This window comes from Camelina sativa, chromosome 12 (genome assembly GCF_000633955.1).
Source record: "Camelina sativa cultivar DH55 chromosome 12, Cs, whole genome shotgun sequence".
NCBI classification, from domain to species: Eukaryota; Viridiplantae; Streptophyta; class Magnoliopsida; order Brassicales; family Brassicaceae; genus Camelina; species Camelina sativa.
Genome location: NC_025696.1, coordinates 1,423,939 through 1,447,097, shown reverse-complemented (window position 1 = coordinate 1,447,097; position 23,159 = coordinate 1,423,939). Strand labels below are relative to the sequence as shown.

At 39.4% G+C, this 23,159-nt stretch overlaps 5 protein-coding genes across 5 annotated transcripts; all 5 read right to left on the bottom strand.

The window, feature by feature from the left end:
• Positions 1,907-3,570, bottom strand: LOC104733106 (cytochrome P450 81D11-like). Its single transcript, XM_010452718.2, has 3 exons — positions 3,073-3,570; positions 2,606-2,989; positions 1,907-2,533 (listed from the first exon to the last, which is right to left on the bottom strand). The coding sequence occupies exons 1-3, from the start codon at positions 3,568-3,570 to the stop codon at positions 1,907-1,909; spliced, it is 1,509 nt and encodes a 502-aa protein (XP_010451020.2).
• Positions 9,456-11,398, bottom strand: LOC104729433 (cytochrome P450 81D11-like). The gene is made up of 3 exons (XM_010448371.1): positions 10,925-11,398; positions 10,266-10,649; positions 9,456-10,184 (listed from the first exon to the last, which is right to left on the bottom strand). The coding sequence occupies exons 1-3, from the start codon at positions 11,381-11,383 to the stop codon at positions 9,579-9,581; spliced, it is 1,449 nt and encodes a 482-aa protein (XP_010446673.1). The 5' UTR covers positions 11,384-11,398; the 3' UTR covers positions 9,456-9,578.
• LOC104733105 (cytochrome P450 81D11-like) lies at positions 12,158-14,208 on the bottom strand. The gene is made up of 3 exons (XM_010452717.2): positions 13,646-14,208; positions 13,134-13,520; positions 12,158-13,021 (listed from the first exon to the last, which is right to left on the bottom strand). Exons 1-3 carry the CDS (start codon positions 14,144-14,146, stop codon positions 12,398-12,400), a joined length of 1,512 nt encoding a protein of 503 aa, XP_010451019.1. The 5' UTR covers positions 14,147-14,208; the 3' UTR covers positions 12,158-12,397.
• Positions 13,879-16,867, bottom strand: LOC104729432 (cytochrome P450 81D11-like). The gene is made up of 4 exons (XM_010448368.2): positions 16,333-16,867; positions 15,813-16,196; positions 14,544-15,178; positions 13,879-13,959 (listed from the first exon to the last, which is right to left on the bottom strand). Exons 1-3 carry the CDS (start codon positions 16,828-16,830, stop codon positions 14,561-14,563), a joined length of 1,500 nt encoding a protein of 499 aa, XP_010446670.1. The 5' UTR covers positions 16,831-16,867; the 3' UTR covers positions 13,879-13,959; positions 14,544-14,560.
• Positions 16,953-19,317, bottom strand: LOC104729430 (pentatricopeptide repeat-containing protein ELI1, chloroplastic). The gene has a single exon (XM_010448365.2). It carries the CDS (start codon positions 18,982-18,984, stop codon positions 17,074-17,076), a length of 1,911 nt encoding a protein of 636 aa, XP_010446667.1. The 5' UTR covers positions 18,985-19,317; the 3' UTR covers positions 16,953-17,073.

Here is a 23,159-nt window from a genome sequence, read left to right as displayed (position 1 = left end):
TGGCTTCTTCAAAAGCACCAAGGGTCTCAGACAAGGTGATCCCCTGTCACCCTGCTTATTTGACCTTGCAATGGAAGTCCTGTCTCGTTTGCTTCAATCCAGATTTGATCAAGGTTATATCAGTTATCATCCAAAAACATCAGGCGTAGAACTCTCTCACTTGATGTTTGCGGATGATGTGAAGATATTTTTCGATGGATCAGAAGCTTCGCTACATGGCATTAATGAAGCTTTAGATGATTTTGCTTCCTGGTCTGGTCTTGCCATGAACCGTGACAAAACGCAGCTCTTTCATGTGGGTCTCACTGTTGCTCAATCCTCTGCGATCGAAAGATATGGTTTCCCGGTAGCGTCCCTACCAATCCGATATCTAGGGCTACCTCTGATGCACAGGAAGCTCAAAATCTCAGAATATGAGCCACTCCTGAACCAAATTGCAGGCAAATTCAGAGGTTGGGCGGTGAAGACTCTTTTTTTTGCAGGAATGGCTCAACTTATCGCTTCAGTCATCTCAGGGGTGGTTAACTTCTGGATTTCAACATTCATTCTTCCCAAAGGTTGCGTTAAGAAAATTGAATCGATGTGTTCTCGTTTCCTCTGGTCGGGAAGCATTGAGGGTAGCAAGGGGGCAAAAGTGGCCTGGTCCACGGTCTGTCTGCCAAAGAGCGAAGGTGGTTTGGGGTTAAGAAGGTTCTCATCTTGGAACACCACTCTCTGCTTACGGTTTGTCTGGCTCCTTTTCGCAAATACGGGCTCTCTTTGGGCTCGTTGGCATAAGCATTATAATATAGGCAACCGAATTTTCTGGGACCTAAAGGCTTCCTCTTCAGACTCATGGACTTGGAAGGCTATTCTCCGGTTAAGACCGCTGGCAGCACAATTCATCAATGTCAGAGAAGGAAATGGTATCCTGGCTAGTTTCTGGTTTGATTCTTTGACTCCCCTGGGACCACTTATTCAAGCGCTAGGATCCACTGGACCGTCTCAACTTCGTCTCCCAAGAAAAGCAAAGGTTGCGGAGGCCTGCAATCAAACTGGTTGGATGCTACCGTCTCCAAGATCAGACTCCGCCTTAGCGCTCCATACTCACCTTACTACTATCCCAGTTCCTTCTCCCACTGCAAGCAATGACGAGTTTGAATGGGTTGTTGATTCTGTCATTTGTAAGGGCTTCTCTTCATCTCGGACGTGGAGCGTACTAAGACCAAGGATGGAGGAAACTGACTGGTCTGATCTGGTGTGGTTTAAAGGATCGGTTCCAAGGCATGCTTTCCACTTCTGGGTTTCTCACCTAAACAGATTGCCAACCAAAAAACGCTTATACTCATGGGGCATCTCTTCTTCGCAATCCTGCACCCTCTGCGACTCTGACATTGAATCTCGAGACCATCTGTTTCTGTCCTGTAGCTATGCCACAATCATTTGGAGATTTGTTCTCTCAAGACTTGACCCAACAAGAAGGCCTCTTATCTCTTGGTCTGAGCTTCTTTCTTGGACTCGAGCCTCATCCCAAGCAGCACCGTCTCTGCTCAGAAAACTCGTCGCTCAGGCTACTATCTACAACATTTGGAGGCAGCGTAATAACAAGGTCCATAACCTCCCTTTGCTCACGCCAGCTAACACTTTCAAACTTCTGGACAGGGAGATTAGAAACATAATCTTAGCAAGAAGTCACAGAAAACGTTTCTGTAATCTACTGATGCTTTGGTTACCATAATTCACTCTTAGTGATTTTTCCCTTATCTGCTTCCTTGTTTTTATTCTTTTTGCCAAGGTTGCAGTTATACTGAATGTTTTACTTTGTAAAAACCAATCTTTTCATTTATAATGATATTTACAGTTAAGCAAAAAAAATAATTAAGTCTCAGCATGATTTTCATGTACAGTATATAACACATAGGAAACATTAAAAAGAATAATTTTCATTCGCAACAAGAAGTTTACTAGCGAGAAAGCGTGTTTTGCACATGGCTTGCAACGGCTTCTTTTTGGGCATAGTAACTCCTTTACCTTCCTTCATATCAATAAGTTCGACACCACTTCTCTCCCACTCGAAACATTGGACCAACGACCCAAGAGCCAAGCCCACAAACCGATGAGCAAGTCCAGCTCCAGGACAAGCCCGTCGTCCGAGCCCAAACGCCATAACCTTTTGAGTTTCCCCTTCCTTATCAAACCTCTCCGGCTTGAACTGCTCTGGATCTTTCCATAACTCCGGATCTCTTTGCATTGCCCACACATTCATCAATAGCATCGTACCACGTGGCATATCGTATCCTCCTACTTCACAATCTTCCGATGACAAGTGAGGTAGCAGCAACGGAGCCGGAGGATACAAACGGAGTGTTTCGAACATAATGTTTTGGAGATAGGGGAGATTCACAATATCCGGTTCATCCACTAACCGGTCTAAACCGAATTTTTCATCGATTTCAATTCTTGCTTTCATTAGTACCTCTTGATGGTTCAACAAATTAGACAATGCCCATTCTAACGTTATCGATATTGTGTCCGTTCCCGCAACTATCAAGTCCTGCACATAATAATCAATGATATTACGATAGATATTTTAGTATAGCTAGTGAGTACTTTAACATATGCATACAAGGATGATTTGTTTGATGATAACATCCGTATAGTGACTAGGTTGAGTTTCTTGGAGAGAAAGCAAGTGATGAATCATCGTCTGACTTGTTTCTTTCTCTGCACGTTTCTCATCTATCAGTTTCTGCAAGAATGCGTCGAAACGATGAGCCACATCTTTGATCCGTGCTTCGGTATCAGTGAACCAACCCAAAAACGAGAGATAATCAGCATAGTTTCTTCCACCATCGCCGGCCACAACCTCAGACACCAACTGCCTCGTGAGTTTGGCTTCCTCTTCGTCCTCTGTATCATCACCGTAGTATTGTTTCCCAGCTATTATCCTGATGATGTTGTTGAAGACCAAGTTTGTAAATAGTGATTTCATCTCCACCTCCACAAAGCCCTGATTTTGTAACTTATGTAATCAGTTAACTTTATAGTTTCTGATTGAAAAAGGTATAGTGAGTTGTAGACATAGTCACATACGTGTAAGGAGTCTTGTGAGAGGCATAATATAAGCCGTCGGATCTCGTCTTTACAGATATGCAAAAACGTAGAGAGCCTATGGGACGAAAATATCTCAGAGGCGGTGATTCGACGGAGGCTCCGCCAGTGATCGCCGTAAGATGCTCCGATCATATGTTTAGCATTATAACCTAAATGCTTGTTCATCATCATCACTGGCCAGTTCGCCAAAACGATATCGTTTATGGTGAAACATTCCTCGGCAACGGTACGTGACGAGACTACGTACACGTGACGGTGTCCGAGACGGAGATGGATGATTGGAGCATTTCCCAAAGACTGAGAGAATGAAAGAAATTTACGATGGAACGGTCGCTTCATGAGGTGAAGGTGGCCGATCACCGGCAATGAATTTGCCGGAGACGGTGGAAATTTTGGTTTAGGCTTTGATTTTGTGTATAAAAATGTGATAGAGAAAAAAAGAAATATTGAGAGAAGTGAAATTTGGAGATAGTCCATTCTTTTTTTTGTTTGTTGTTGTTGAATGCTTGAATTTGTTACATCGTATCTCTTATATATTGTGGCCTACGCAACGCGCGTGTGAGAGATGTCACATGGAGTCCAGATGTGTGAAACGTGTTTGTGAGGTAATTATATATATTATGTATGAATATGATTTTGCTTACAAAAAAACCGATATGATTTGTAATCTTTTACAAATGTGTTCTTCTTATTAAGGTTACTGATTAAGCTGACAATAATATCAATTTGGTGGTACTTAACTGGTAAAATTGGCATAAAAAATAAATGGGGAGATTAAAAAAAAAAATCGCATTTGTGCTTCTGTATCTTGTATTTTTTGTTCTTTCTAGTTTTCTTGATTGTTTTGTAACTTTCATTTATTATTACAATATTCAAACAATCCAAACTTCACAAAAATGCTGCAAGATGAAGAATTTGTCGAAGGTTTGCTTGGAACAATGTTTAGTTAATTATGTGGCTTCATGATGAATCTTTGATATTTTTTTTTTCTTCCCGTTATTAGTTATTACGATGAAAGATGATCAAAAACAGGTCAGATGATTCTGATAAGGGAGAATATATAACGTAATAGTTTCAAACTACGTAAAAACATGTGCATATTTCGTTTACACACAACTCTCTGTATAGGCTCGCGATGCTCGAAAGTAAAACGATGAAAGCCGTGAAGAAATAAACAGAGAAACAGAGGAGGAAAGATTGGTTTTTCTTATTAACTCAATCGATGATTTGTAATACAGAGACTTGTTCCTTTTATATTAGGATACAAGAGATACAAGGGTTTAACCTAGTTTTTAGGTTCTTCTAATCGTTGTTACTCGTGGCGTCATTGTTGTCGTCCGATTGTAAAGCAGCAAAACGATTCTTGACTGTGATAGTTGTACTCTCTGCAGATATTGTCTTATTTGCTAACTTCATTTCTTTGTCGTTTGTTGCAGGTATCCGTTGATCCTTTGGAGGACATTGTTTGTCTTGTGGCAACATATTAGGCCTTGGACCTAATAGGCCTTTTTGCAAAGACATATGGTTTTGGGCTTTGGTCTTTACACTCCTCCGCAAACTTGGAGTGGGTGGCACACCAACGCCAAGTTTGAGCCTGAGAATCTCGAATGGTCTTTGAGGAAGTGACTTTGTGAATATATCAGCGAGTTGATAATCAGCTGGGATATGATTCACGATAAGGTTTCCAAAAGCAACCTGTTCACGGACGTAGTGGTAATGGGTTGCAAAGTGTTTAGTGCGAGCGTGAAAACTTGGGTTTGCTGTAAGGTAAACTGCAGAGAGATTGTCGCAGAAGAGTTCTGGTGTAGCAGGTTGTTGAATCCCGAGATCGTGAAGCAAATTTACTAACGACGTGATCTCAGAGGTGGCTTCCGACATAGCCCTATATTCAGCTTCTGTAGAGCTTTTAGAGACCGTGTCTTGCTTTCGAGATGACCAGGAGATCATGTTTCGACCAAGAAAAGTGCAGAATCCACCAGTTGATCGACTAGACTTCTGGCAGCCGGCATAATCACTATCACTGTATGCCGTAAGTTTGTAATCTGTGTTCTTGTCAAAGGTGATTCCCATGGTGGTGGTGCCTTTGATGTACCTAAGAATCCGCTTGAGAAGGTTGAAGTCGGATACTGTAGGCTCGTGCATCTTTTGACAGACGTAATTGACGGAAAATTGCAGGTCCGGTGCAGACGTCTGGCCAAGCTACAAAGTATTTTGGATTGGAAAACAGAGCAGATTGTTGTTGCTTTCTGTTAAGTTGCTGAGGGAGAGGTGTTGCAACTGATGCACAAGTAGATATTCCAGCTGTAGCAAGGAGATCTTCTGCATATTTTTGTTGTGACAAGAACATGCCAGTCTTGTTGTATTGAATTTGAATCCCGAGAAAATAGTGAAGCTTACCGAGATCCTTCATTCGAAATTGTGTGTTCAGTTGAGCAAGGAGATCAGAGAGCAGTTCAGAGGAGTTTCCTGTGATAGCCATGTCATCAACATATAATAGAAGCATGATGACATTGTTACCTTTGTAACAGACAAAGAGAGATGGATCTCTCAAGCTGCAGGTGAAGCCAAACTCTAGTAGAAATTTGCTGAACTTATCAAACCAAACCCTTGGTGACTGTTTGAGTCCATACAGAGACTTGTGCAAGAGACAGACATGATCTGGATATCGTTCATCAACAAATCCAGCAGGTTGCTTCATATAAACAGTTTCAGTGAGATCGCCATGTAAAAAAGCATTCTTCACGTCCATTTGTTTTACTTCCCAGTTCATCATTGTGGCGAAGTGAAGAACAGCTCTTACTGTTGCAGTTCTGACCACTGGGCTATATGTTTCAAGGTAGTCAATGCCCTCTTCTTGCTTGAATCCTTGAGCCACGAGCCTGGCTTTGTATTTGTCCAGTGAGCCATCTGCATTTAGCTTGACGCGAAAAACCCATTTTGATCCTAGAACATGCATATCTGGAGTATGAGGAACTAATGAGAAGGTGTTTGCTTCTTTGCAATTACACATTTCTTCATTCATTGCTCCTGTCCAATTTGGATCCTTTAAAGCTTCAGATACTGTTGCAGGTTTGGGGTAAGAGACCTTTTGAGTGAGAAGAGCATATCTGGGATTCGGTTTAGATATCCCTGCTTTGGAGCGAGTGTTCATTGAATGGGTGGAGACTGATGTAGGAGGAACATTGTTCTCTGCATTTTCAGCTGAGCTTTGCACAGTAGAAGCTGATAATTGAGAACTGTTGCCTATAGGAACAAGATCTGAGCTTGCCGTACACCCAGAACTCTCATTATCAGTCCTATGTGGTAAGTCAGCTGGAGATTCCGTTGTGAGGCTTGTTTCTTCTGCATCATTAGTACTGATTGTGGTCTCATTTTCTGTAGCAGGTGGTGTCGTAGGAGGAAGAGAAGCGGCTTCGACTGAATTGTTGGAAACAGGAACTGACGTTGTGGGGGCAGATACCGCAGTTTCCACTTGATCACTGACCACAGTTGCAGGTGAGAACTGTTTCAGCCAAGCTGTGTAAAGCGGAGTAGGTGCTGACTCTTGCAAATCTTTGTAGGTGGTCATGAACGGGAAGGTTGTTTCATCAAACACAACGTGTCGACTGAGATAAACATGTTTAGTGGGAGGATAAAAACAACGATACCCTTTAAATTTTTCAGTGTAGCCAAGAAAAATGCACTTTAAGGATCGAGGATCGAATTTGGTTTGCGCATATGATCTGAGAGTCGGAAAACATGCACAACCAAAGGTGCGAAGAGCAGAGTACTCTGGTGGTTTGCCGAAGAGAACTTCATATGGACTTGTATTGCTGTTGAGACTGCTATGTGGTAGGAGATTGGAGAGAAAGTTTGATGTAAAGAATGCTTCCACCCAGTAGCTTTGTGGAGTTGCACTTTGAAACATCAATGTGAGAGGCATCTTTGTTAACTGTCGATGCTTCCTTTCTGCAATGCCGTTTTGTTGAGGTGTGTGAGGGCATGATATAAAGTGTTGAATACCAGAATTTTGCAGATGTGTAAGGAATTGATGACTTATGAACTCTCCACCACCATCTGACTGAAATGTGCCAATTTTTGTTTGAAACAAATTTTCAACCAGAAGCTTATACTTGATGAAGATAGAGCAAAAATCAGATTTTCTCTTTAAAGGGTAAAGCCAACAATATCTTGAATAATTGTCAATAAACACTGCATAAAATCTGAATCCTTGAACAGAAGAGACAGGAGAGGGACCCCAGAGATCACAATGCACTCTCTCTAAAGGTCTTGAAGCAATAAAGGTAGAGGAACTAAATGGCAATCTTGAACTCTTCCCAAGCTGACATGATTCACACACCTTGCTGGTACTTTTATTAATTTGAATTGCCTTATTTGCTGATAAAAACTGAAGAACCTGCTGATTGGGATGTCCTAATCTCTGATGCCAAACTTCATCACTTGTTTTGATTTGTTTTGTTGAGTAGTGCATCTGAAACTTAGGATCATCCAGCTTGTAAAGCCCATTATTTTCCTTTCCCTTTGTCAGAACTTTGAGTGATGCTTTGTCCTTAATAATAACATCAATATCATCAAATGTGACAGCACATGGATAGTCTTTAGTCAATTTCGATACTGATAGAAGTGACTTTGCTATTTCAGGGCAAACTAACACATCTTTAAGAGGAATGTTACCTGACGTAGAAGGGAGATTGGCGGATCCAACATGAGTGATAGGGAGGAAGTTTCCATCGCTTGCCATCACCATGTCACTGCCATGATATGGCTGAGCTTGCTGAAGACGTTGAGTGGAGTTGGTGATGTATGCAGTAGCAGCTGAATCAGGGTACCAACTATTATCTTCGGTGACATCTGTGATGTGTAAGGCTGAGAAAGCAGAAGCACTGATCGCAGGCTGAGGTGGCTGCTGATATTCTTCATCAAAGCGAAACCAACATTCAAAAGCATTGTGGCCTCGTTTTCCACAGATTTGACACACCGGTTTTTCAGTGGAGTTGACTGATGGTCTAGGTGAGACAGTCGATGAGAATTGCTGCTGAAATCCTCTACCGCGAGTTGAGTAAGAACCTCTGCCTCTGCCTCTGTTGCCACGACCACAAGATTGATAGCCTGAGCCCCTTGACGTGTGAAAAGCTAGATGTGGTGAGACATCAGTGGAGACAGAGTAGCCTTGGATCCTATCGTCATAGCCAGTGAGGCGAGATATGACGTTGTCATAGGTGGGAGCGGGAATACGATCCATTGAATCCTCAATCACGGTGATTATAGGTTCATATTCACGGCTTAAACCTCTTAGTGCAGCAAAGATTTTCATTTTCTCGCTAACTGGGTTTCCTATGGATGCTAGTTGATCACAAATGTCTTTTATTCCTCTAAGATAATCAGACATACTCTTATCTAATTTCTCAGCGTTTTGCAGACGGCGTTGTAACTCAAACAGCCTAGAGGAGGAAGTTCTGTTGAAGTGAGAGATTAGAGTTTCCCATACCTCTTAAGCCGTTTCAGAGCCGGTTACCAATCGCAGAACATTTTCAGACATAGAACCGAGCAGCCACGCCTTAACAACCTGGTCAGATCTGGTCCAACTTTCATAGTCTGGGTTGAGTATGTCTTCAACCTTTCCATTGTTGTTGTTGCGAATGGGAATCTTCTCATCTGGTTGTTTAGCAGCACCGTTAACGAAACCAAGAAGAGACTGAGTGCGTAAGAAAGATTCGAACTGTGACTTCCAGATGAAGTAGTTTTGCTCAGTGAGCTTTATAGTGACACAGTTAGAAATGTGTAGAGAAGGGGAAGCGTAAGGTTCCATTATTTCGTTCATAGCTCTGATACCATGAAGAAATAAACAGAGAAACAGAGGAGGAAAGATTGGTTTTTCTTATTAACTCAATCGATGATTTGTAATACAGAGACTTGTTCCTTTTATATTAGGATACAAGAGATACAAGGGTTTAACCTAGTTTCTAGGTTCTTCTAATCGTTGTTACTCGTGGCGTCATTGTTGTCGTCCGATTGTAAAGCAGCAAAACGATTCTTGACTGTGATAGTTGTACTCTCTGCAGATATTGTCTTATTTGCTAACTTCCTTTCTTTGTCGTTTGTTGCAGGTATCCGTTGATCCTTTGGAGGACATTGTTTGTCTTGTGGCAACATATTAGGCCTTGGACCTAATAGGCCTTTTTGCAAAGACATATGGTTTTGGGCTTTGGTCTTCACAAGCCGAAGCCCACTATGGCAGTATATCAATGTTTCCGTGGGATTTGCGACCCCGAGCCCCCAAAATATATATTTGATTTTATAAATACATTTGATGTTGATAACTAGTTATAAAATTACAACTAAATTGTAAAACCATTTATTATTTTATCTTAAAACTTTGAAATACATTTTTAATAAAAGACACAACAGATATATTATTATTATTTTACTTGATACTTAGATTAAACAAAGCTTAAAATACTTTAAGAAACACGACAAGATAGATTTCACATCACTTTACTCACAATGTTACGGGATCTGCACATAGCTCGTAACGGCATCATTTTAGGCAGCGTAACTCCATCGTCTTCGGTCATGTCCACAAGTTCCTCACCAACCCTTTCCCACTCGAAACACTGAACCAAAGCTCCGAGAGTCAGTCCCACCAACCGTTGAGCAAGCCCAGCTCCGGGGCAAGCTCTTCTTCCTAACCCAAACGGCATCATCAGCTTATGAATTTCCCCTTCCTTTTCAAATCTCTCTGGCTTAAACGTCTCAGGTTCCTCCCATAACTTGGGATCTCGCTGCATAGCCCACGCATTGGCCAACAGTATCGTCCCACGTGGCATATCGTATCCCGCAACTTTACAATCATCCGATGACATGTGAAGGAGTAGTAACGGGACGGCAGGATACAAACGTAGTGTTTCCGACACAGTGTTTTGAAGATAAGGAAGATTCACAATGTCTGATTCGTCTATTAACCGATCTAAACCGACTTTTTCATCAATTTCAGATCTCACTTTCATGAGTATCTCTGGATGGTTCAACAAACTTGACATTGCCCATTCTAGTGTTGTTGATGACGTGTCTGTCCCTGCACTTATCATAGACTGTACGTTTTTCTTATTAATAAACTTTCTTATAAAAAATTACAAAATAATTGCTTATACTAATTGTCAATTGATACTTACGAGGATCATCCCTTTGATGGTGACATCGTTATAGTACTCAGGTTGAGTTTCTTGGAGAGAAAGCAAATGATCGATCATAGTATGACCTCTCTCTTTCTGTGCACGTTTCTCATCAACTAATCCCTGTAAAAACGCATCAAATTGTTTCCCTAGATTTTTGATATTTTTCTCGAAATTTGTTACCCATCGTACGATTGAAATATAGTCAGCTGGATTCCCGGCACTAGCACCACCGGTCAACCCTGACACAAGTTTTCTCACACGCTTGGCTTCATCGTTGTCCTCGGTGCCGTCGTCATAGTATCGCTTTCCGGCCACCATTCTGATGATATTGTTGGATGCCAAATTCCCTAATAATGATTTCATTTCCACCTCCACAAATTTCTGGAAGACAATTTACCGGTCAATACTTTTGACTTAGGACGTAGATTATATCTTTTAGCATTTATGTTTGTTTTAATGTTCACAATTCGTAAATTAGTTTTTTAGTTTATTTTATTTTATTTTTGGTAAAAATGGAAAAACTAGTTGCATGCATGGATGGCTTTAGCCTTCAGGGTCAAAGTAGACGTTACGAGAATTATTAAAATAAGAAAAATGTGTATGCATGGCACGAGTAAATGAATATGAAGAAAATAATCGAGGAGATCGTATCGTACGTGTAAGGAGTCGCGGGAGAGACGTGAGATGAGCCGTCGGATCTCGTCCTTACGGATATACAGAAACGTATTGAGTCTCTGAGACGAAAATATCTCGACTGCGGCTACCATATGAGTGGCGTTATAGCCGATGTGCTTGCTCACGGTGAACACGGGTCGGTCCGCGAGAACGACATCATTTTTGGTGAAGCACTCTTCGGCGATGGAACGTGAGGAAACGACGTAAACGAGGCGGTTTCCGAGGCGGAGGTGGAAGATAGGAGCATTTTCGAGGGACTGGGAGAAGGAGAGTAGTAGCCGGTGGAGCCGTGGCTTGAGGAGATGGAGGTGGCCGATCACTGGCAAAGCTGTCGCTGGAGACGGTGGAAGCTTAAGCTTCCGATTTGATCTTGTGAGCCAGAATGTGATAGTGATAAAGATGAAGAGGAAAGAGACAAGTGAAATCTGAGTAAATTCCATTTTCTTATTATTTTGCTCGACTCGTTCTGTTCTCGCTTTGTGTAGGGTAAAGAGATATATATAGAGATTATTAATATATTAACAAAAAAGGGAAAAAAATAAAATATGTTATGATATTTTTTTTTTCTCTGTATATGACATATATAAAAAATTGTTGGGTGTGAAGATTTCACACATCGATCTCTTCACTCATCCATGCAACTATATTATTTTTGTCATACCGAGAATAAATTTTATTTACAACCAAAAATCACAAAAATTTATAGCAACTTGTGGAGACCAAAAGCTATAACCCTGAAATATTGATGGAACTTAGATTATTTTTTTTTTGGGTCAAAGAACAATTTTTTAATTAAATTCTAATTTTCTTATAACTGGCTAGCCCATTAGCGGCATTCCTAATTTTATTAAGATTTAATTAATTTCTTTTTCGATCAGCGGCCGACCGACAGCAAAACAAGCTGCGGAAATCTAGTAAAAGTTCCATTGCAACTACTTTTACAGATGTTGTCGGAATTATTTATGTCGCTAGAACAAATAACAACCGTTATAATTGTCTCCATATAATTAATATGTAAATAATTTTTTTGTCAAAGAATTAATATGCAAATATTCCATCCGTTTTAAATTAGTTGTCGTTTAATATTTTTCGCACATATTAAGAAAACAACTAAATTTTCTATTTTACTTTTCTTTAAATATATTTTCTAATTTTTTTATTAGTCAAGATATTAAAGCAGTTGAAATAAAATTAGTATTTTTACCAACCATATATAAAAATCTAAAACAAAAATTTTATTCTAGAAGGACAACTAAAAAATCTAGAGGGAGTTATCCCCTTGTTTCTATCGTCATGACTCGTACGTTACATAATACCAATTACCAAAGTTTCTATCGTCATGAGTCAAGACTCGTACGTTACATAATACCAATTACCAAAGTAGTAACAACTCCAATGCAACATAGCGACATAACCGTCGCCTAAACACATAAAATAGCATTTAGTACAAAAGTCTAAACCCAAGCGGACTCCTCGAGGAGCTTACCAACAAAGGCACGTGCTCTGCACCTGGCAACCAACGGTATAGCTTTAGGCATTATGACTCCTCCTCCACCTTCAGTCATATCCACCTCTTCTTTTCCTATCCTCTCCCACTCAAAACATTGAATCAAAGACCCGATAGCCAAGCTTGCTAGCCGTTGAGCCAGAGCGGACCCAGGACACGCCCTTCTTCCTAGCCCGAACCCCAATAGCTTATGAGCTTCCCCTTCTTTCTCGAACCTCTCTGGTTTGAAGCTCGTTGGATCATCCCATATCCCAGGATCCCTATGTATAGCCCATGCATTAGTCAATAGCATTGTACCACGTGGCATATCGTAACCTCCTACTTTGCAGTCTTCTGATGCCACGTGAGGGACCAACAAGGGACTTGCAGGATACAAGCGCAACGACTCAGATACAATGTTCTGAAGATAAGGAAGATGTGAGAGGTCTGATTCATCCAAAAGCCTGTCAAAGCCAACCTTACTGTCAATTTCATCTCTCGCCTTGCTCAGTATCTCTGGATGGTTCAACAGACTTGACAATGTCCATTCCAATGTTACTGCCGATGTATCAGTCCCCGCCAGTATAAGAGACTACAACACATTGGACGCATATACACCCAAAAACTGAACTAATTATTTCCATATATACCAAATGTGACAATTGAAAAGAATAGACTATCATGAACTTAAAAATGTTACGTACGAGCATGATTCCTTTGATGATGATGTCCGTGTAGTACTCAGGTTGGGTTTCTTGCAAACAAAGCAAGTGATCAACCATAGTGTTCTCCCTCTGCTCCTTCCTTCCTCGTTTCTCATCGACCAATCCCTGCAAGAACTCATCAAGCCTACCGGCAATATTCTTTATCCGTTCTTCAGAATTTGTGATCCAATTCAGGATCGGTAAATAATCAGCAGTGTTTCCAGCACCAAAACACCCCATCCCCTCTGCGATAAGCTCCCGCACGCGTTTGGCCTCGGGGTCATCCTCTGCACCGTCTCCATAGTAACATTTTCCGGCCAACATTCTAATGATGTTGTTGAATGTTAAGTTAGAAAACATTGATTTCATCTCAACCTTTGCATATTCCTGCAAAATTTATTATATAACCTATGTTAAATTATTGACAAAATTCACCTACAAACAGAAAAGATTATCATAAAAGTATCCTAAATTAGTAATTAAAGTTCAAATTTGGTATCCTATAAACTTACGAGTGAAGAAGAGTTCCGTGAGAGACAAGCTATAAGCCGCCAGATCTCATCTCGGCGGATAGAGGAGAAGCTATTGAGCCGGTGAGCCGAGAATATCTCGACGGCACCAATACGACGGAGATTTCTCCAGTGGTCACTGTACGAAGCTGTAACCACGGTTGTGCATCCATATGAGATGTGTTTTGAAGCAAGGGAGTTGAATCTGTTCGCGAGTACGACGTCGTTCTTCGTGAAGCATTCCTCGGCGATCGAGTGTGAAGAGACAACGAAAACGAGTCGGTTTCCGAGACGGAGGGAGATGATCGGAGCATCGCCTAAGGATTGAGAGACGGAGAGGAAAACTCTGTGGAGCGGCGGTTTGAGAAGGCGGAGATGACCGATCACCGGTAACGCCCATGCCGGACTCGGAGGAAGGTTAGGCTTTCGCTTGAGTCTTCCGATGATGAATATGAGAGATAGAATTAGGAAAAGGAATGTGAAAATTAGGGTTTGACCTTCCATATCTGATTTCTTCTTCCTCAAGGATATAGGATTTGTAACAGAGGATAGAGAGTCTGCTTGAACTACTCGATATACGTTGACTTAGAAAACATCATACAATTTGAGAGCGGAATCTTTATTATCGCTGACTTAGAAAACATCATATAATTATATCGTTTCAACCCCGAAGAGGCAAAATTACATGTGCCCATTAATCATTTTTGATACCTAATCATTATTCTAATACTCAGTGGCTATTTCAATAGTCAATCTTTATTTTTGATACCAATCATTATTCTAATAATAAGTGGCTATTTCAATCGTCAATCGTCAATCGTCAATCTTTATTTTAGTATATACAGACATAATAAACATAGTAATCTTTTAAGTATTACAAAGACATTACTAATGGCATTACCTAATAAAAGTCTAAAGTCAAGCGGCGGACTCGTGGAAGAATTTACCAACAAAGGCACGTGATCTGCACATGGCTTCCAGAGGCTTGGCTTTAGGCATTGTTCCTCCTTTGCTTTCACTCATATCCACTTTTTCTTCTCCAATCCTCTCCCATTCCAAACACTGAATCAATGTTCCAAGAGTCAGGTTTACTAGCCGAAGAGCCAGTACGGAACCAGGACACGCCCTTCTTCCTAACCCAAATGGCATTAGCTTATGAGCCTCTCCTTCTTTCTCAAACCTCTCTGGCTTGAAGCTTGTAGGATCATCCCATAGCTGAGGATCTCTGTGTATAGCCCACGCATTGGTCAATAGTATTGTACCCTGTGGCATATCGTATCCCCCAACTTTACAGTCTTCTGACGCAACGTGAGGAAGCAGCATCGGAACAGCAGGATAAAGGCGTAACGTTTCAGACACAATGTTCTGAAGATAAGGCAGATTTGAGATGTCTGATTCGTCCATAAGCCTGTCTAAACCGACCGTCCTATCAATTTCATCTCTCGCCTTGTTCAATACCTCAGGATGGTTCAACAAGTTCGACAACGCCCATTCTAACGTTACCGCTGATGTGTCCGTCCCTGCTAGTATCAAGGCCTGCAAATTTGAACACAAACACAACACTAAACCAACACGTTCCATACTAAACTGTGAATAAGTGACCCAAATTCAGGGTATAAGAAAGTCTCTAAGCGGACTAGAAGCTTCTACAGAAGCTCCCTCTCTTCTTTGGCACGTGAAAAGCACATGTCATGGGCATTGGTAATTAGTCACAAATGAGAAGGTTAAAAGAGTCTTTGTATTAGTCTCTGTATCCTCTTCTTCCTCTTTTGTATCTTGTTGTACGAGTTTGTTAGAACGGAGAGAAGAAGAAGAGAGAAGCGTCAAAGTGATGATGCGAGAGACGTGACGAGAGAGAGTTAGAGAGAGGGAGGTTGATTGGGTTGGTGAGTGAGAAAGCTTGAGAGTGATTCCAAGTGTAATCCGGTGAGAGATTGTAATGATCATAGCTCATGTTTGAGCCAAGTTATAGTGGATTCCGGTGTACCGACGCCGGCGAGACGTAGGGTTCCTCATCGGAACCTGAACTCGTTAAATCTTGTGTTGTTCTTTCTTACTTTCACATTCTGTTCTTAGTTCTTTCACGGAATCGATCAAAGAGTTCTAATCGGATAAATAAAGATTAGGTTTCAACATAAACAAACACGTTCCGAGTTTTTGAGGTACTTACAAGCATGTTTCCTTTGATGATACGATCAGTGAAGTAATCTGGTTGAGATTCTTGCAGAGTAAGCAAATGATCGATCATGGTATTGCCCTTCTCCGTAGCTGCACGTTTCTCATCAACCAATCCTTGCAAGAACTCATCTAACCTACCCGCCAACTTCTTCACCCGCGTCTCGTAATCGGAAACGAACCGCAAAACCGGTAAATAATCAGTAGCGTTTCCAGCACCAGCACAAGCCACCACATCCGCAATAAGCTGCCGGACTCGTTTAGCCTCCGCATCGTCCTCTACACCGTCTCCATAGTAACGTTTTCCAGCTACCATTCTGATGATGTTGTTGAATGTTAAGTCAGATAACATCGACTTCATCTCCACCTTCGCAAACTCCTACAGATGATGTCATAATTAACACAAAACAGAGTATATAGTTAGAGAAAACAAAAGTCATATCATTTAATTTAACCACTAATCAAATCCAAATGCGTGATTAAGATCTAATTAATTAAGTTTAAAGCTCACTTACTTGTGAAAAGTTCTTGGAGAGACGTAACACAAGTCGCTGGATCTCGTCTTTACGAATAGACAAAAAGCTATTGATTCGGTGATTGGAGAATAACTCGATGGAGGCGATACGGCGGAGGTTTCGCCAGTGGTCACCGTAAGAAGCTGCGATCATGGTTGTGTAATCGTACGCGATGTGTTTAGCGAGGATGAATCTTGGCCTGTTCGCAAGAACGACGTCGTTCTTGGTGAAGCACTCTTCGGCGATCGAGTGTGACGAGTTCACGACAACGAGTCGGTTTCCGAGTCGGAGGGAGAAGAACGGAGCATTGTTTAGGGATTGAGAGAGTGAGAGGAAAGTTCGATGAATCGGAGGTTTGAGAAGACGGAGGTGACCTATCACAGGTAACGACCATGCCGGACTCGGAGGTAGGTTTGGCTTTCGCTTGAGTTTCCCGATCAAGAACTTGAGCGTGAGTAGAATGAAGAGGATTGAGAAAATTAGGGTTTTGGTTTCCATATTTAGATCTTCTTGTGTTAATTTGGGTAAGTGAAAGCAATTTTGCGTAGTTAAATAGATTTGGACAAATATTATAAAAAACAAAAACCAATTTTGATTTTAGTATTGACTATGTGACTTCATGGTCTTTGACCCGTATATATTTCTCCAATGTTCTAGAAAAACAAAACACAGTAACGTTGAAAATAAAAGTCAAATTATTGTTCTTCAAGAAGTTTTGAAAAGTCAAATCTCGGTTCGGTTTTACCAGAAATCGCCACAAGAACACGAACCATCTGTGAAATGGTGGAACCTATTCCGATCTCTCATGACAATTTTACGTCCGGTGATTTTCGATATCAGTTTTGTTACCGTGTGACAATCTGAACACACTCGTAGGTTCTTGAATATCTTTAAAGGACTTCCCGGTTTGGTACTGATCAAACCATAAGCAATCGCGAGCCTCTCGCTATGAACTTGTAGAGATTGTTCCTTCTCTGTTTCTCCAAGATCCTGCAAGACCGTGTTTGTGTTTGGAACGTGACCATGAGACTTGATCCGCTCGCTCATCTTTCTTAGCATTGTGTAAATTTCCTTGCTTTCCATGTGTTCTCTATCTCCGGCTCTAAACTCATGAACTTTGTTATTTATTTCTATTGTGCTTACACCGGGCTCCTTCACGATTCCTTTCTCCTTCATCAAGTTTCTCACTTTTGCAACACCTTCGTAATCACCCGCTGATGCGTATATGTTTGAAAGCAGAACATAGATTCCTGAGTTTGTGATGTTTTGTCCAATGAGATACTCTGCAATTTCCTTGCCTAACACAAAATCTCCATGAAGTTTACAGCTTCCGAGAACAGAACTCCATAAGACAGAATCTGCTTCAATCTCCATGTCTTTTATGATTTCGTAAGCTCGTTTTAGCTGACCAGCACGACCAAGCAGACTGACCAAGCATCCGTAATGCTCGATCTTGGGTTTAATCCCATACTCTTGTCCCATTGACTCAAACAGTCTCACCCCTTCGTTTACTAATCCACCATGAGCACAAGCCTGAAGTGTTCCAATGAAAGTTATATCAGTTGGCTGCAACCCTGTAACACCACCCTGCATCTCATCAAACAATTTCAAAGCTTCTTGGCTATAACCATGCATTGCATAACCAGCAATCATCGCATTCCACGCCACAATATCCTTCCTCGGAGTCTCATTAAACACTAAACTCGCCTCTTCCAAGCTCCCACATTTGCTATACATATCAATCAGACCCGTGCATACTTTAACATTGAGCCTAATACGATTATTCTTCACAAAAACATGGATCCAACGCCCAGTTTCAAGCGCTCCAATCTGAGAACAAGCCGAAAGAGTAGCTACAACGGTAATCTCATCAGGCTTCAGTGTTCCTTCAGCCAACAGTTTCTGAAAAAGCATCAGAGCTTCACTAGGGAACCCATGTTGAGCGTATCCATCAATCATCACGTTCCAAGAAACAATATCTCTCTCACACATTATATCGAACAAAGCTCTCGCAGCCTTAACGTTCCCCTGCTTTGCGTAGCAAGTAACCATAGCTGTTGACGAAACAATACTTCTTTCAGGCATTCTATCGAACACTTTACGGGCAGATATTACATCTCCTCCTTTCGCATAAACGTCGACGAGACCAGTCGACACGTACGGATCCATCCCAAACCCGAGTTTAAGAACATGGGTATGGATCGCTTTTCCGGACTCAGTGGAGCATGATTTCAAAATCGACGATAAAGTGAACTCATTGGGGACAATTTCAGAAGAAATCAATCGAATATAAAGCGAGAAAGCTTGGTCATGGAGGCCGTTAATAGAGGCAGTGTTGATTGCGGCGGTGAAGATGAACAAGTCTGGATCGATCGTCTGGTGAAATAAAGCCAACGCGTGGCGAATTTTGCCGTGAGAAGCGTATCCACGGTGAAGCTTGAGGTTTAGAACCGGGTAACGAGTGTGGAGGAGGAGGCTATGACGGAGAATAGCTGCGTGGATTTGGAGCAATTCATCTACTGATTTCGATTTGTCGATCAGAACTGCGAGTTTCTCCGGTGGCGGGAGGCGGAATCTACCGGCGGTTACGGTTGCGGTGGTGTTTAACTGATTCTGCGGTAGTGACGTGGCGAGAACTGGTGACGAAGCCATCCGTCGCCGATTGATGTTTCTTTGAATAAATTAATTAATGTTACCTCGGAGGAAACTTAGGCCCATATGTAAATGGAATAGGCCCATTAGTTTTTGATATGTTACTATGAGGCCCATTACTTTTTTGATATGTACTATGAGCCCAGTCTGTTATGAAAAATGAAGTTGTAACTAAATTATTTTCTGTATTTTTTTTTTCTTTTGAATTTCTGAAGTTTCAGAAAAGCCTACAAATTGTGGAAAGAAAAAAATGAAGCCTACAAGTTACATCAACACATATAGCATACAGTACTAAACTAAAGGGATTAAAAGATTTTGGTTGGGGCAAAGAGATCAAAGAAAGATTTTTTGGTCGAGACAAAGAGATCAAATAAAATTTACTATACATGAATGTTCCTACAATTAAAGTAATGGTCAAGAAATTTAGATTTGAATTGTGATTAGAAGAAAGAAAAAGTCGAAGAGAGACAAAACCTAGAGGGAAGTGAAAAGAAGGAAAGAGACAAAAGGTGTTAGCAGAAGAAACATATTAATTGTGTCTACAGAAACTAAAGCTATGTTCTGTTCCGACCTTGGTCATGTGACGTTCCCGTCAACTTCTGTTTTTAATTCTTTTATAATAGCTGTAAATTACGTGAAGAAATTAGGTACAAGGGAAATTAATTTCCAAAATAAACTTTATATTCGGGTGCGGTTCAAAAAATTAATGTTCGAATCTAGTATATCAAAACTCCACGGTCTAGAAATTAAAACGTATGGTTTTGTTATATCCATACATTTTATTTATAACACGAGTGTAAAAGACAACGACCATATTTGTTATAGGTTATTTACAACTTTTTTTTAAGTAGAGAATATAAGAAAGAAATGAACACTGAAACTGGACGTGTCCCGGACACGAAAGCGACTCATGAAGAGAAAATGTTCGGTAGTTGGATTGCTACGGCGTAGTTTGTCGTAATACTATACCATACTCGGTCCATTCTTTCTTGGTGGTATAATCAACGTATATGTTACGTATACGTATTAATTTATTATTTAAGCTTTAATATCTTTACAAGCCCTCTGACCTCGAAACATATACAATTATTTTTAGCTTTATACATAACTGGCAAAACCATCAGCTAGCTATATTTCTGCGTGGCCGTTTTGAATAAAAAAGTATGTAATGTCACGGACTGATTTTAATCTCTCTCCTCGTTTGAAATATTAAATCGTGGATTATTTGATAGATTATATATAGATCGATTTGTTAAATTGGAGGCGGTTTCGTATACGAGTAACATTTCCTGATCATAGTCAATTAGAATCTTTTGGTTGATATGTATAAAGTCTTAGAAAAAAAAGTTGTTTTGTTTTTCTTTATTTCTTTTGGTCAAAAAGCATATAAGTTTATTCAAACATTTTCAAGTTAAAAAACGGATTAAATTATCATTTTTTTAACTGACCTGTATTTCAACGTCTTTGATAAACCGATGCTGTAGAAAGGTTGATTTCTTATATATAGAGATTTGTTTTTCTTTTGTGAGCAAAAGACGAGTTTATTTTAGAACATATATAATAATGTATGATTTGCTCTATATATTTAATTATACAGCAAAAGAATTATCCAAAAATGTAAGAAAGAAAAGAAAAATAAAAATGGAAATGACAGGACAATTATAAAGGTTAAACAACGACAGTGTTTGCCCATAAACTTATGCTTTTGTCCTTACGATATCTTTGATCCCGACCCGAAACATGTACAATTGTCGAAAGAAAAGAAGAAGGAAAAACTCATGCTTTTGCCTTTTTAAAATGCATTGTATGTTCGCTCTTTGAAAGCTCGATCATTATGGTTTAGAAAGAAAGAAAGAAAAAAGATCAAATTATTTCAAAACAATATTATTCCTATATGGTGAAAATAATAGTGACATATCAACGTAAAGTGTGTCTACTTCTTTAAACAAGGATCTGTACACATCCATGCAGTAAAGATATATACATATATATATATATATATAGATAGATTGAATGGGACCAAGTATGGCGACGTGCATGCATGTGCCTATTTATCTTTTCACAATGCACCAATTATTTTCAGGATTAGCACTTCTGTTAAGCTATGATTATGGCATATAACTAAATGTAAGGATAGAGTCGTGTTCGATTCAAAAGCAATCTCAATTGCATGTAATAATACAAATACCCTTACTCCCTTAGATTCGTCGAGTATTTCTCTTGTTCTACCTAATTGTTGGCTTCTTTCTTTCCACTCATGTGCATTACGTAAACATGTAAAAGACTTGGGTTGTTATAATATTGTAAACAATTGGTGAGTTTCGTATCATCTCACCTCGCGTGCGGTATGTTTTGTTTGTGTGTTGATAAGTTTGAATTAAAAATAAATAAAAATTGTCGTATATATATATACGTACAGGAAAACGTAAAGTTGTCGAAATTATAGCGGAATGGTTGATGTCAAAAAGGGATCCAAGTCTATATTATCCAAAGATGTCTTCTCAATTATCGTCAGCAACGAAAAAAAGAGAAGAAGAAAAATAAATCGTCAGCAATGTAACGCCATGCCTTCTTTGGATATCGATATCCCTCTCTTTGACATAGAATCGTGTTCCTTTTTTTGTCAATTTGAACAAGAATTTGAATTGGTCAAATTTTTGTTCTTGTACAAAATTACATACAGTTTAGTATTTGATGAATTTTTTAAACTAATAATCAAGGAAATCACGAAAATTGAAATAATCTTTAATATATATTTTGTTTAAAAATTGTATCACTTAATATATTAATAGGTGCATAGAATATACTTAATTATTATTATATTCGTTTTGGCTGTTTGAACTTTTTTTTCTATAAAACTTCCTGGTTATCGCCAAAACTAATCCAATGATCATGATGACATTATCACTCATTCAACAATGGCGTCCTGTAAATGGATAATTTGAACTAAACGTGCAAGCTCTAAATTTTGATTGTCAAATTTCTCAAACTAATTTTAGGATATTAAAATGGCATCGTGGAATATTATCATTTAGCAGTACTATCGCCTACCTAATTCAAGGGTCTGTTATAAGTTATAACCATAGTCAATATGCGTACTGTGTAGTATTGACTATTGATAACAAATTAACGTGTACGTACACCGACTAAGGTTTTGTTATGTTATATAGTTAATTTTATAACTCCGTTTGTATAAATTATATTTTAAATCGTATTATTCTTTTACCATTTATTTTTGATAAAATACTATTCTTCTATCATACTTTGTTTCTTGCCATTATATATATACTACTATTAGTTTAAATCATGCGAGAGTCAATTTAAAGTAAAATAAGTACGTGTTAATCAATTAAAGTTTAATCAATGTAGGGGACAAGAATATTATTAAGTGAGTAAATTAATCAGCCTTCAAAAAAAAAAATGAGCCCTCGAATAATTTAATATACCTACTATTCATATACTCCCTCCGTTTCACAAAGAGTGTCACTCTGACACTTTTCACACAAATTAAGAAAACACTGAAATATACATATATGTCCTTATTTAATAAGTTTTTAATAGACTATTTTAGTTATAATTAAGGGTAAAACAAGGAAATCTAAGATAAAAGATGCATTGGAACTATAAAATAATGCATTGGAATTGTAAAGTGACAGTCTTTGTGAAACAAAGAAAAATCTCCAGAATGACACTCTTTGTGAAACGGAGGGAGTATAAAAAAGTTCTAATGCCGTCAAAGAAAATTCTAATATCACTATATACATATATATAACTATATAAGTGAGATAGGTGAAGTGACTATTCTAATGAACAATTTGTTCTACAGAAGAAAAGTTGTTCCCGAAATGTCTAATCAAAGATATGCATTATCCGTGCGATTAGCCTCTTCCTATAATAGTGAGTAGTGACCATCTTCTTTTCATTTCGTTAAGTTATTTACAATTATTGGTCCTTCGGCTTTTTAATCACACTATTATTGTATTAGTACTATTTAGTCAAGCCCCACATGTCGAGCGATCCAACGCCATGACCGAAATCATATTATAATATCACATTTATGCATTATTATATATATTTTTTGTTTTTTGTCAAAACATAAATCTATATTCAGTTGATGCATTAATTTAAAAAAAGTTACACTGATTTAGCAAAAAAAAAAAAAAAAAAAAAAAAAA